Below are 13,263 nucleotides of genomic sequence, written 5' to 3'. Positions count from 1 at the left end.
ATGGCATGTTTATCATTGTTCTTAATTGTGTGTAACATTCCAAGATTTAACACCGCAGCAAATCAAACGTCTCACGGAAACATAAACAACGGCTAATCTGCAGTCTGCTCAAAAGTGCAACATCCGACCGCCAAGGTCGAGTCGGCGCTCGCGACTTCAACTTGCACATGTCTCTTTCTGCAGCTAATTTAAAAAAAAATCTCCAGGAATATGCTTTGATGTGTGCATGCCCCTGAACGCATCATTTGAACTGTTTGTGTTCTAGTATCTGCAGCTCTTCCATTCACTCTGCATCCAAACTCATATTTATTGAACACAAACACTTGAATTAAATGACAGTAAGTTGTTTGGATGCTAACCAGACAGAATACGGGCATCGATTAAAAGAAAAAGGTTCTTTGAGGTCAGACATTTTTCTGGTTCACACAGACACACACACTGACAGCAGTGATATTTCCCTCCACTATCCAATCATGAAAAACAGGAAATGTGATTTTCTTTTTTTTTTTGCTTTAATGAAAAGGTTGCTTTGAACAGAGAACTTTGTGTACATTTCAGGCAAATCTGGGGAAAAAACATTTCAGTAGCTCTTTAAAAGATACAAAGAAAAAAATGCTTTTGCATAGGGCTAAAAATCTTAAGGAGAAATTAGCTTTCATTCAACCACATATTGACAAAACAAGTAGGACGTGTGTGAACATGTGGTATAAAGCCATCCAAGAGGATGTGCATCTCAGACGAGTCCAATATTTGAGATGTTTAGAATAACCAGCACAGTTTCAGGCTATTACTTGACGGATGTGTTGAAGTGACCTGTCAAACAGCAACGTCGTTTTTAACATATAAAATATAACGCAAATATATCTACGCAAAATCCTTTCACACACTTATGCCAATGCATTAAATTAAACACCGTTCCGGATTCAATGGTCTAAGTGCTGAACTACATAATGCATCAGGGGAAACAGACATGAACTAATTACAGACTACTTAACAGGTACTTGTAATATCCTGCCGCAACACAATTATCTGTACTTCAGAAACATACGAATAAAAGCTCTGGCCAACTGGCATCTCAAAAGTACAACGGTTGATATGTTGTGTGATTAGTACTGCTAAAATGGAGATATGCTATCTGTGTGTTAAGCTAAACTATCCAGCTGTTTGGTTTCCACCTCCTATTAACAGGACGGAAACCATCTGGTGGATGGATTTTGCTGTAGAAGGCAACAATACTGAATGCAGCTTAGCGAATTCTGCTACCGTGTGATCCGCAGCGCAGAGATTGCAAATAATATTTAATATTCACTGAGACCTTTAGCTTCCGGCAGAGAAGATCTCCTCCCAAGCGCCGCAGGTAAAGATAATTCTTAAAAGTGCTGCTCGCAATACATCCATACAGTATTTACACATTGTCCAAAAATAACACTCTGTTAATAAATTGGGTGACAAAAAAAGCAATTGCATTTGAGATAACGCAAGTCTGTAAAAGGCGAAAAATAGAATTTAAAGTGTCGAATAAAAAAAATACACAACTGTGCAAGCAAAAGACAAAAGTATAACGCAAACATGAGTGAGTTTCTAAATATTGTCCCTTTCAATTTCAAGTGCTGAAATTATTTTTTGTTGGTTGTATTTTTACGTTCACGAATTTAAATAGATGCATGAATATTTCCAATTGAGACATCTTTGTTTAGTTGATTAAAGCTACCAGAGGCTGAAATCGAACTGATAATCAGATGCGTTGTCGTCTCTGATGGGACGCAGCGGGACCTCCAGACAGGAGATGGACCGTTTAGCATAAACCTCTTTGACATCCATATCATGTAATCATAACCCGATCCAGTTGAACTAAAATGCTTGTCGCATGTTAAAAACGGCACCTTTGAATTTATGAAAGAGCACATGAAGAAGTGACTCTCCTGCGTCCCCGTCGCCCCCCCTTTGACACTCCCATGGTGGTTTATTGCTGTTAAAGTGCATTGAAAGTGTCACCGGCCCCCCTCAGACCAGGCTGAAGCCCTCGTACTGCTCCACGGCCCGGGTGAGGCGGCGGCGCAGGATCTCTTCGGTCCGGTAGCACGGCATGTCGAGCAGGTTGTAGCAGGTGTGGGCCACCGGCAGGTAGTGCTCCTCCGCGGCGGTGGACTGGATGGTGATCCGCATGCTCTCCATGCCGTGGATGGGGATCCGGTCGCTGCCGGTCAGGAACACTGCAATGAAGGAGACATTTAGACGCAGACATGTTGTCAAAAGGAGACGTCAAATCATTTAGTTTAGCAGGTAAAATCACACACATTCAGGTTTCAGCTCTGGAAGAGCATTTAACTTGTGCCTTTACAGTTTCTTGTGGTTTCGGATTTCAGGCTGTGGTGAAATCAAATGCTTACGCAAGAACTGCTTCTTCTTTTCCAGAGGGAACTCGTGGAAGACCGCCCAGAAGAACCTGACTGTGGGATGAGTGGCTGTGTATTCCCCTTTGTAGATGGCGTTCTGCAAAGAGAGACGTGAACTGACTTTGCTACTTTGATCATTGCTCAACCGTTTCCTCTCCGGCAGGGAAGTTGCACGTTCATCAGAACACATTCCTCAGAGACGTGCATGAATGTTTATACAGTAGGAGGACTCAGAAACAAGTTGTTGTTTTTGTGATTATCCAACAAACAAGGTCGTGCCTCATTTATTTAGTGAGTATCCCTTTGATGCCATGCTCAAATTGAAATGTAATTAAAATTGCATTCAATGAATAGAAATTTCATGAGAAAGAAAATACACATTTTAATTTTAATATGCCGTAAAGTACCCAAGCAAATATTGTTTTGTGTTTTTAAATCTCTGCAGTGTTTTCTTCTCTGCAAAAAAAAAGAAAAGACAACTATTAACTTTATTAAAAGTTTAATGTGTTCAGACAAACAAGACCTCGAATGGCTTGACATCACCAGTAAAGTATGTGAAAGTAAGTGCCAAGGACATTTTGTTCCCGTCCAAGGCTACAACACGCCAGAACCTGGCAGCGTGAAGAGGAAGAAGGAAGTAGAAGAAACTACATTCACCGTCTTGCGGTTTGTATTCACGGCCGTCTCTGCTCCTACAAAGCGGGACTCGCAGAGTGTTTTGTTACAGCGTAGGAATGCAACGCCATGCATCCTGATGCGTGCTGAACAAAGGGGAACGTTCCAATCCGCTGCTACAAAACGGGAGCTGCAAACTGAACCGTGTTAAAAAAGAAGGAACTGCAGCAGTTTCTGATTAAGTGTTCCTGGTGAAAGTAGCCACAGCGAGTCATGTGATGCTGTTTATCACTGTCTACAATTTACTCTCATTTGTTGTAGCACTGAATACTGTAACAAACACGTCAGATATTGTAAAAGTCACATTTCCGGTCTTTCCGATCCAAATGTGAGATTTAAATCAGTTCAAATAGACAAAAACGAAGACAAAGGTCTGCTGCCGAACATCAACGGCTAGGTCCTGCACGGAATCTAAATCCACACACTGACCTTCTCCATCTCCTCCCAGTTGTAGTTATTGTTGCCGACCACCATGGCCATCAGCTCACTGGGCTGGAACAGCGACAGGATCTCCCCCCCGCACACCTTCAGGAACCCAGACGAGAAGGCGGAGTACTGCTCGCTCACCGAGTTTGTGAACACGTAGAGCAGGTAGGCCTTGACAAAGTCCTTCCTGAAACACACACACACAAAATCTAGGTTAAGTAAACTGTGTGATCAGGAATTGTTCTGCAGCAGCGTCCTCGTGAATCTGCTTATCTTCTGTACTTCAGATCTTTATTTAGACAGTTTGAATTTCTAAATAAATAGTTTTTCAGGACGAGATGTAATAAACAGCCTGTTGGTGTTTGTTTCTCGTCATCCGTCCTTACAGCAGGTAAAAGATTAAATCATCTTTAATCCCGTGTCTTAAATCTCACAGAGGTGCATTTAATATTTTATGGAACAATGCATACAAGAGATCAATTTAAATAGCCATTGAATTAAATTTTGTAGTACCAAAAATGAAAAGTTCTGTGGAGTACATTGCTACTGTGCTTTTACTGTGTACTGCAAAAGGTTGTTTTTTTATCTCGAAATTTTACTAAAATATTATGGTCATAACTTTAAAATAAACAGAAACTCTGTAAAAAAGGAGTCGATTAGAGACCAAAGGATTTTCCAACTACAGTACTGTACCTCACTTTTCTACTCAAAACGTCTTCAAATGTCAGAAACTCAGAAATGCTGACCTGCTGTTTTACAGACGGCCAAAACATCCGGTTAAAATGGAAAACCTTCGAAAATAAGGAAGCAAGATGGCTCAAATTAATGTTTTACTCAGCTTCAAGAACATTCGGCTGCAGAAGCTTAGTTTATGCAAACAAACAAGACGTAGTACTCAAAAATCACACCACACCTTTGAATCAATATTGTTCAATTAAATAGATTCCACCCACACTGTTAAACACTAAGGGAGTAAAATAGAATCGATTAAAATCTATTACAGGAGTGTGCATGTGTGTGTGTTGCATCACAGCTTAATATCAGGGCACTGGGGGAGGGGGTTTACAGGAGCAGCCTGATAAGCAGCTGGATGAGGACATGCACTCAGTCAAATGCTAAACTTCACCTTCCAAGGTCCAACCAAGACTTACTTAAAATCAGACTCCGTTCCTTGTGCCGGTGACCAGAATAAAGGTTCCCGCATTTGCATCCGCCCAATATTTGAATCTGGTGGATCCAGATCTCTATTTGGATCTATGTCATAATACATATTTGTCTGATTTTATCCTTTAAGATCCGAGCAGCGACCCTTCCACACATAGCAGAAGACAAACCATTACATGTAGAAGTTTTATTGACTATGTCACCTGTTGTTTTTGTCCACGCTGATGTTTTCTCCTCCGGGGATGAGCTCCTTGACTTCCGTCATTCCGTAGTTCTCCCTGGTGATCTGTGACGCGAACACAACAGTCTGAGACCGGAGCTTAGGCCATTTCAGCAGCGATGTGTAGACGTCGCAGGACGTCTTTTTAAGAAACATAACTTTACATGTTACTTGTTAACATAACATGATTGCGTGTAAAATGTGGTACGTACGGCAAAGGTGAGCAGAAACGTCTCCTCCAAATCGCCTCCTTCATAGTCTAGGAGTTGTTGCAGACTCCTGCAGAAGACGGAGCAACAGTGACACATTCAGCTGTTAAAAGTGAAGGTTGGAAGCATTATCTGTGCTTTTTGTGTTCGTTTTCCTGTAAAGAACATTTTAATGCTCAGCAAAACGCACAATCTAGATGGAGGAGTTCAAGGAGCTTCTGATCTTAAATGAGGTCAGAAACGTAGCTTCCGTTTCCCGTAACACTCAGGACGTGCTACCTGGCCTCGGTGGGTGAGAGCTCCTTGAGGTCCTCCATCGTTGGCGATACATCGAGTAGCTTCTTGTAGAGAGCCAGAGGGAAGGGGAGGTCCACCACCGTGGCGTTGTAGATGGCGAGACCGCAGATGATCCCGATCAGGTGAAACCAGTTCTGCTCAACAAAACACTAGAAACGCGCGTGAGAAAATGAGTCTGACGTTTCCAGTTGAGCTTGGGAGCTTCTGTTCTGTCAGGTAGATTTACTTTATCAGAGAACCACAGCAGGTTGGACTCTTTGTGATGAGTGAACATCCCATAAACAGGATCCATCAACTCCTTCAACAGCAGTAGGAAGAACTCTTTAGTTAGTCCACCTGCATCTACAGCCTCCTCGCCATCAAAGATCACCTAAAGGAAAGCGGGTGAGGAGATCACAAAAACAGCAGGAGGTTCTACGCAATGCCAGTTACAGAACAGCAGAGACCTTGAGCGGCTCACCTTGAGTGGCTTCTTGAGGTCCACATCTGAATACATGGTGAGCTCCCGCAGTGTGTCGCTTACTAAATGGTTCCTGCGCACATGGAGGACCAAGTAAGGGTTCCTCGCCAGCTGGGGTTCCAGCGTGAGCAGCATGAAGACATTGTGCAACTTTGCCCCACTTACTGCCATCTTTGAAATGGTCCAAAGAAAAAAAAAAAAAGAAATCTTCCTTTAACACTAAATACTACTTCACGAATCACAACCGTTTTTACACAAATACCTGCATTTGCATTTCGGCGTCTGTTTGCAGCATGGTTGTCTTGGCTCGAGCGTTCAGTATGAATGGGTAGGCACATAGGTTGATTGAGGGGGAGTCATTCTGCGAGGGAAAGCAGGAGCATGCACTAGCAATATCAATAATCGTTGCATTTAGTTAATAACGGCATCATTTTAGATCTTTATATCAAGTACCTCTAAAGGGGAGGACGATCCCACCTTCTAGGAAACGCAATGAAAAGGAACGTTATTTGACCTGAAGTGAAATCGCTCCAATTGTTTAGGTAAATTTACACACATTAAAGATCAAATTCTCAGCGATAAAGTCCAATTTCAAAGGATATGATGGTCAGTACTCACAATCCCAGCTTTACTCAGAAACCACTTGAAGTATTCTTCCTGTATGTCCACCAGGCTGGTTACGTCAGGGATATAAAAGTGGTTGTACTCCACATGCCGGGCCTTTAGGTTGACCTGGTGACCATGAGAGAAACTAATGTTCCAGGAGCAGCTTTTATTACACCTTTTAAAAAGGTGAACTTTTTGGATACCTTGTGGAGTTTCTCCAGCAGCCTTAGCGCGGGAACAATGTAGTTCTCATGGATGAGCAGCGTGTTGCGTCCAGTTAGCAAAAACACAACGATGTTCTTGTACGTGTCGACCATTCTGGTGAAAACGCTGCCTTCCACGAAACACCACCAGTTATCTGCAGGGATAGAGAGGATGAGATCAATTCATTATGTTATTCACATGTTATTAACATGTTGGTGTCGTAGCATATCGATGGATGAACGCCATCACGTTGCATTTAGCTTCTACAGACCAAACACCAAATGCCTTCGAGTCTGTCAAAACATGTCACATCATTTGTGAACCGTTTGAAAAGAATGGCTCAACGTGTCTTTAGCAGGTTTATGGTTTTTGATCCTCAACCGGAACACGCTTAACCTCCTGCTGAAGGAAATCTCAATGTCGAAGCTCTTAAAAACTCTCAAACTCAGCAGCCGTTACTGTTTGAAGACGATTCAGTCGATTTAGGTGGATTTCAGACGTGGATGCTGACGTACTGCAGGTGGCCAGTTAGGAGTCACGTGATGAGAAGTTGCATGACGCCTCAGGCTTTGACATGACAGGATATTCTGTTAATAGCCACTAGTTTACTTTAAAAATGCATGTAGAGTGTGCATGCAAGAATGATACCCAATACTTTGCTGGGGTTGGCGTCTAGGCGGAGGACGGCCATTGCGAGGGGGATGGTGATACGGATGTAGTTCTTTGAGTCCTGCATGGCTGGGTATTCTGACAAGATGAGGTAGATCCTCATGGCTTCGACATCGGGAGGGGAGCGGGGCAGCCGGGGGATCAGCAGAGCCTCGAAACTGTTTGTGGCCTAAATTGAGATTTGTGCATATAAGGAGGGAGAAGAAATATTGTGCACAAAATCAGCCAAACGATATTTACTGTTACACCGGAGAAAATAAATCAACAAATAAGCCAAATGTATCCATGGGATATTTTCTCAGTTCTGCTTAGATCAACTGGGCAGCCAGAGGGAAAATATCAGTCACTAAATTACGGGAGAGGCCTTTTATTGGTTTGGAACGAGGCCTTAGTCTACACACACATCATAATTCATGTAGGTGCACAAAACCAAACCCAACATTACTGAGCTAATGTTAGAGGTTATGACTCAGTCCTACAATTTGTGTCTTAGATATGTGGCAGGACTTCTTGTACTTTCAAAAAACAAGCCCAGTATTCATTTACAACAGATGTTTTTCTCTAAACTACAAGCTAGTTAGCCAATTGCTGTGTTCCTCCTGCAAAAAAAAACAGGAGACTACAAATCTGAGTTCTGTGAGAGATCAAAACAAATACACTCTATTATACTAAGAGAAAAAAAAACATATACTTGTATACATGCAACAACATACTTTACCTGCTCCAGAAGTACAGAGAAAACTGGCTTGCTGAGTGTCGCAAACAGCAATCTAACAGAGCTGAGATCAATGCCTGGGATCTTTGAGTTGGTTTTGAAGTGGACATCGTCACTGAGGAAGACAAACCTGATTATATGTAGGACCGTCTACGATAGCTTAGTAATCACAAACAGGATAAGAACAGGTCACGGGCAAGGTTCAGGAAGTTTGTGGAAACCCTCGAGGTAAAAAGGAAAAGGTTCAACCTGCCAGGCTGCAGGTCACCCAGCATGAAGGACAGGAACTATTTACAGTGTAAGCCTTTCCGTTCTTATACCTCAGCTTTTATTTAGACATAACACAGAGACATCTGATCTGATCTTGTGGAAACATGTGATCTTGTGTACACCAAACAAACAACACTGATGCAGATCATACACTGAGGATGAGCAACCTAATTCTGAGAAAACTGGGAATTTTAAAAAACCAGTTGAGCAGCTCTCGATCCAAAATGTAACAATAATACAATGAAGATGGAAAAAAAACGTCTGAGCTGAACGACTACAGTTTCTTAAATGTACTTATAAATGATGTTATCACCCCATTTTAATGCATAATTGCAGTTTTAAAGCATTTAAATTTTTCTACAGTTCTAGAGTTAACTATTAATTTTCAATTTACAATTACTGAAACATGGCAGCATCATTCGTTTGTGAAGCCTATATCATAATGACATGGTTAAATATTTCAGAACTCATTTGTATTCCAAAAGAATTTTAGCTATCTTTGCGCCATCCTAAAAGTGATCACAACTGCTTGCTATTTTGAGTAACTTGTGAGCTTCAGCTGTTTTCGGGAGCGTTTAGTACTCATGTTGTATCCAGAGTTCTGTTTTCCACCCTGATGACCTCCACAGTTCATTCCCTAAAGACGATAAGTATCTGCTGATGGCTCTGCTTAGGGTCAGACAAATCTGGAGCATCACAGAAGTCAGTGAGCAGACGCAAAGCGTCTTTCCCACCGCTGATGACCAGCAAACCTTTTTCTGCGTGCTATTCCTGACCATTTCAATAAAATAGTATTAATATATTGAAATAATCAGGTTTAGCATGCAGAAAAGGTTTTGCGTTTTTGTCCTGAAAGCAGAAATAAAAGCACCTCAATTTTTCACTGCGTGTCAGTAGAGCTAAGATTAACTTTTACTACTTAACTAAATCAAATAAATCAAGTTTGAAATATTGAATATTTACATTTAGCCCATTCTATTAAATACGTACTATAAATAAATGTACTCCTGACTAATGGATGCTCTGGTTTCTTCTCATTTATGAATATGAAAAATCATGATTCATTATTGCAGGAAATGTCTCTGTAAACACTGCTAAAGAATCAGACTAGCGACGCATAGCAAAGAGCCTAACGAGATAATGCGATTGCGTAAGAAACATATTGGGTTTTTTTTTTTGATTACCACAAAGTTTGTCAGAATTAATCTTACTGGTAACTGCAGGTGTTGGATATACGGCGTCAAATGTGCAATATTTCAAAACAATATGTATTGGAATAGAACCACTAGTACTTGTTAACAAACCTTTGGTCCAAGAAGCTGCCGTTCCAACAAGCTGTCGAGGAAAGCTGAATGATGATGTCACTATGCATGAGAGATGAAAGAGACCATTAAAATGAGTCATAATTAATTCTTGGCTACAGGATATGATGATTTTTTTTACATGCAGTACAGACTCATACGTTTTAATCACTGTGACTGATTCTATTACCGGACTTACTTTGCGACACTAAAGTCTGTGCTGTAAAACAGCTTCAACCTCCATGAATTCAATCTGTCAATATCGATTGGCGATATTGATTCATTGATGTTAATCATTCTGAAGTCTTCTGGGCGAACCAAACTCTGCAGAGAAGTGGCAAACAGAGACGACATATTAACAGTGTAACAAACGTTAGTCCTTCCGCTGCCCGTGTGTGTCCCAGTTCAGCACAATACCGGTCTGGGTTGTGTCACTTTGTTCGATGAAGATAAAGGAAATGTACCACGCCTAAGGTCTCAATATTTATCCTGCAGAGGCTGAAAATTGGCAGGAGAGCAGAAGGACTGCAAGCAAATGACTCCTATCTAGCTCAGTGCCAAGACGCTGCAAGAACTGGTAAAAGCTTAGACATTAATGACCCCTAGTGGTGAAACCGTGAATTGATCAAATGGAAAAACTACAAAAACACAGGTGACACAGTATAAGGAGTATATTTTAAAGTAAACTTTGCGGTTTTCTGACCTTAATTGAGGCAAATCCTGTAAAATGCTTAATAGGAGTATTAAATACAAATGTTTTGGATTCTGGAACAACAAAAACTAACAGCAGGGGCTGAAAGAGAACTGGTTCGTAACAAGTTTCAAAGGAAACACACTTTAGAGAGAGACTTTAATAGAATCACAAACCTGTTCATCAGAGTACAACAACATACTATGGTTCCCACCACAGATAACTTTGGTCACAGTATGTTGTTTTGATTCTAGAAAAGAAAAGAGAAAGAAACAGTGCAGGCTAGCAGCCCTGTGTTTTTTACAGTTTTAATTTAAACTTTTTTAATCTCCATTTCGGCTTACCAGCAAGGAAGCTGGCTTTGACAGGAAATGGGCTCCTGGCATCTCCCCGAATTCCTGTGCCCAGTTGGCCGCAGCTGTTGCAACCAAACGCATACACCACACCGGAGGAAGGCACAAATGCCAGCGTGTGGTGCCTGAAAAAATTCCGCAAGTCTGTGTTGATCGATTTGAGCCAATTCTTATTCTAACTTGTTTAGAATGGACGGTACCTGCCGCAGGTGATCTGAGACACCTCAGTGCCCATGAGCTCCAGCACTTGTCTGGGGAAAAGCTCACTGTTGGTGGAGCCGTGACCCAGCTGACCCCATGAGCCATCACCAAATGTAAACAAACCGCCATCCTGCCAGAGAGACGACACGGGGAAATACAGCTTCAACCTTTGATGAAACTTTCTGTACAGTAAAAACGTACATAAGGGATCAATCAAGTATCTGAAATTAAAGCTATGCAGTCTAAACTCTGCGATTTTGGAAGGAAGATAAGCTAAGATGAATGTAAAAGTTGAACCTAAAAGGCATAAGTGGTTGTTAATCTATGTCCATACCTTTGTGAGGGCTGCAGTGTGATCCTCGCCACAGCTGATATGAACAACTTTTTGAGATCTCAAAGATTTTATGTGGCATGGAACGGCACGATCTGAGGAAGAGAAGATTAGTAGCTCAAACAGTTTGGAGCATTTTGACAACACATAAGTATTGCACAATACCGTCACAATATAATAATACCACCTTTTAAATTGCAGTTTCTAGTTCATTTATTCTGACCTTGTTTATCATTGAGACCCAGTTGACCAGCTTTGTTTTTGCCCCAACCAAATACAGCTCCAGACAAGGAGAGAGCAAAACTGTGGTCTCCTCCGGCTGTTATCTTGGCCAAAGGAATTCCAGCCAGAGACTTGAGGGGATGAGGGAATGGCTTGCTGGGCTCTTCTTTCCCCAGACCGAGCTGGCCGTTGGCATTCTGGCCCCATGTGAAAAGTTGGCCATCTAAAACAACAGGGACAGAGAAGCAAAGCCGTCAGCTGCACATCTCCACAATAAAGACAGTCACCGTCTTTATTTATCTTGCACTGTCCTGCATGTAGAGTTTGAACCTCGAACATGAATTATGGAGACAGTGTGTCTTTCACACCTCTAGAAAGTGCAATGCAGTGCTGATTTCCACACATGACTTGAGAGATCCGGTGGTCACACAGCTTCTTGATTAACCTATAGGAAGAGAGCATGAGATAACATGAAGATTTTTCACTGGCTTACAGCAACATGACTAATTAAAACTACCATCCCACAATTATAACGGTTTCACTATCGTGCACTTGGCAATTTATTCCATCTAAACTGTTTCATTGATGCATTATGATTTTTTTTAAAATTCTGATGCCACCTTGGGATTCGAACAGCTGCTTCTGCAGTCCCCAGGCCAAGCTGGCCGCCTTCATCAGCTCCCCAGGCAAACAATTGACCTTGATCATTCACTGCCATAGAATGGGCCCGACCACACGACACCATCATTATCTTCTGAGTATCCAGAGCTCCTACCAACTCTGTGGAGAGCAGACAGACAGAGCATTATTTGTGAAATGAAATAATAATACAAAAAAAACCAAAGTGAATAAAACCTTGATTCAACTGATGGAACTTAGAGAAGACTTGTTTTATGTAATAACAGAGTAAGACCTGAGATTTAGAAGCTAGAACTATAAACAACTAACTCTAGTTTTACATAAAGAGTCAAAAAGGAAATGTTGGCCTATCAAGGGATCAGAATTCCTGCAAAGAACGTTCACAATTTTAACGTCAACTCAATGGAAAAGCCCATCGACGAGAGAATTACTCGTGATCTCACTTTCCACACAAACCAACTGAATTTAATTATGCAAAAGGGGCAAACAAGCTGCAATCTATTATGGCGAAGCCAAAGCCAAACTTCTGTCCACAATGAGAGCTTACCTGGGGAAGTCCCGAGTTTGTCGTGGCCCAGCTGTCCACAGCTGTTCGAGCCACATGTGTACACACTGCCGTCGTGCAGCAGGAACATGGAGTGTTGCCCTCCACAGGCTACCTCTTTCAGTCCCCTGCCACTGAACACATCGCAGCTCCTTGGCTCAAACAAATTGTTTCTCTCACCACCAATACCCAACTGTCCATCTTTTGCATTCCCCCAGCACAGCATCCTGGCAAGGGGATAGCACCAAACTGAGGAGGAAGTGGTGATGATCAGATGGAGGACAAAAAAATATTCAGGCTTGGGAGAAGCTCAGCTTTCTTCTCTTTGTGTAACTTCCAAGTCTGGAAGGGGGGGGACAAAATGTGTGAAGATTAAAATAGTGAGCAACATTAATCTGAGTCAAATTCCTTCGATGTTTACATATATTTGACTAATAAATATGACACTGACAATAGAAAACAAATATGTTACACGTCTGGGAAGGATAACAGGGCATGTCACGTTAGCTTGCTTTTTATAGAGGAAGAGGAGTGGCCGATGTATGCGTGGGTTCGACACAGACAACATCAAGCAGGCGATTGCTAAGTTTCTGCACAGTATTTGATTATTAGCTGGTTAAACACTTAAAAAAAAAGAGGAAATCAAACAGACATCTTAACGACCCACACA

The 13,263-nt window shown here is 41.7% G+C and overlaps 1 protein-coding gene across 1 annotated transcript; it reads right to left on the bottom strand.

Annotated features, from left to right (window-relative positions):
- Window positions 1-511: 511 nt before the first annotated feature.
- LOC137914609 (probable E3 ubiquitin-protein ligase HERC3) lies at window positions 512-12,819 on the bottom strand. The gene is made up of 24 exons (XM_068758125.1): window positions 12,597-12,819; window positions 12,031-12,190; window positions 11,779-11,855; window positions 11,412-11,633; window positions 11,192-11,283; window positions 10,857-10,987; window positions 10,648-10,781; window positions 10,480-10,553; window positions 9,812-9,936; window positions 9,616-9,675; window positions 8,045-8,156; window positions 7,306-7,495; window positions 6,657-6,811; window positions 6,466-6,579; window positions 6,301-6,327; window positions 6,110-6,208; window positions 5,848-6,018; window positions 5,614-5,757; window positions 5,370-5,536; window positions 5,094-5,160; window positions 4,865-4,947; window positions 3,501-3,684; window positions 2,391-2,493; window positions 512-2,213 (listed from the first exon to the last, which is right to left on the bottom strand). Exons 1-24 carry the CDS (start codon window positions 12,817-12,819, stop codon window positions 2,005-2,007), a joined length of 3,123 nt encoding a protein of 1,040 aa, XP_068614226.1. The 3' UTR covers window positions 512-2,004.
- Between the last annotated feature and the right edge of the window lie 444 nt (window positions 12,820-13,263).

The sequence above is a fragment of the Brachionichthys hirsutus genome, unplaced genomic scaffold (genome assembly GCF_040956055.1).
Source record: "Brachionichthys hirsutus isolate HB-005 unplaced genomic scaffold, CSIRO-AGI_Bhir_v1 contig_257, whole genome shotgun sequence".
In the NCBI taxonomy this organism is placed as follows: Eukaryota; Metazoa; Chordata; class Actinopteri; order Lophiiformes; family Brachionichthyidae; genus Brachionichthys; species Brachionichthys hirsutus.
This window is presented reverse-complemented; position numbering and strand designations above follow the sequence as displayed.

Coding starts and splice junctions, on each gene's coding strand:
- LOC137914609 (XM_068758125.1), bottom strand. CDS start 12,819: ATGCTGTGCTGGGGGAATGCAAAAGATGGACAGTTGGGTATTGGTGGT. Junction 6,812..7,305: donor CAACCCCAGCAAAGTATTGG/GTATCATTCTTG, acceptor CTATCCCTGCAG/ATAACTGGTGGTGTTTCGTG. Junction 2,494..3,500: donor ACTGGGAGGAGATGGAGAAG/GTCAGTGTGTGG, acceptor CTCTCTTTGCAG/AACGCCATCTACAAAGGGGA.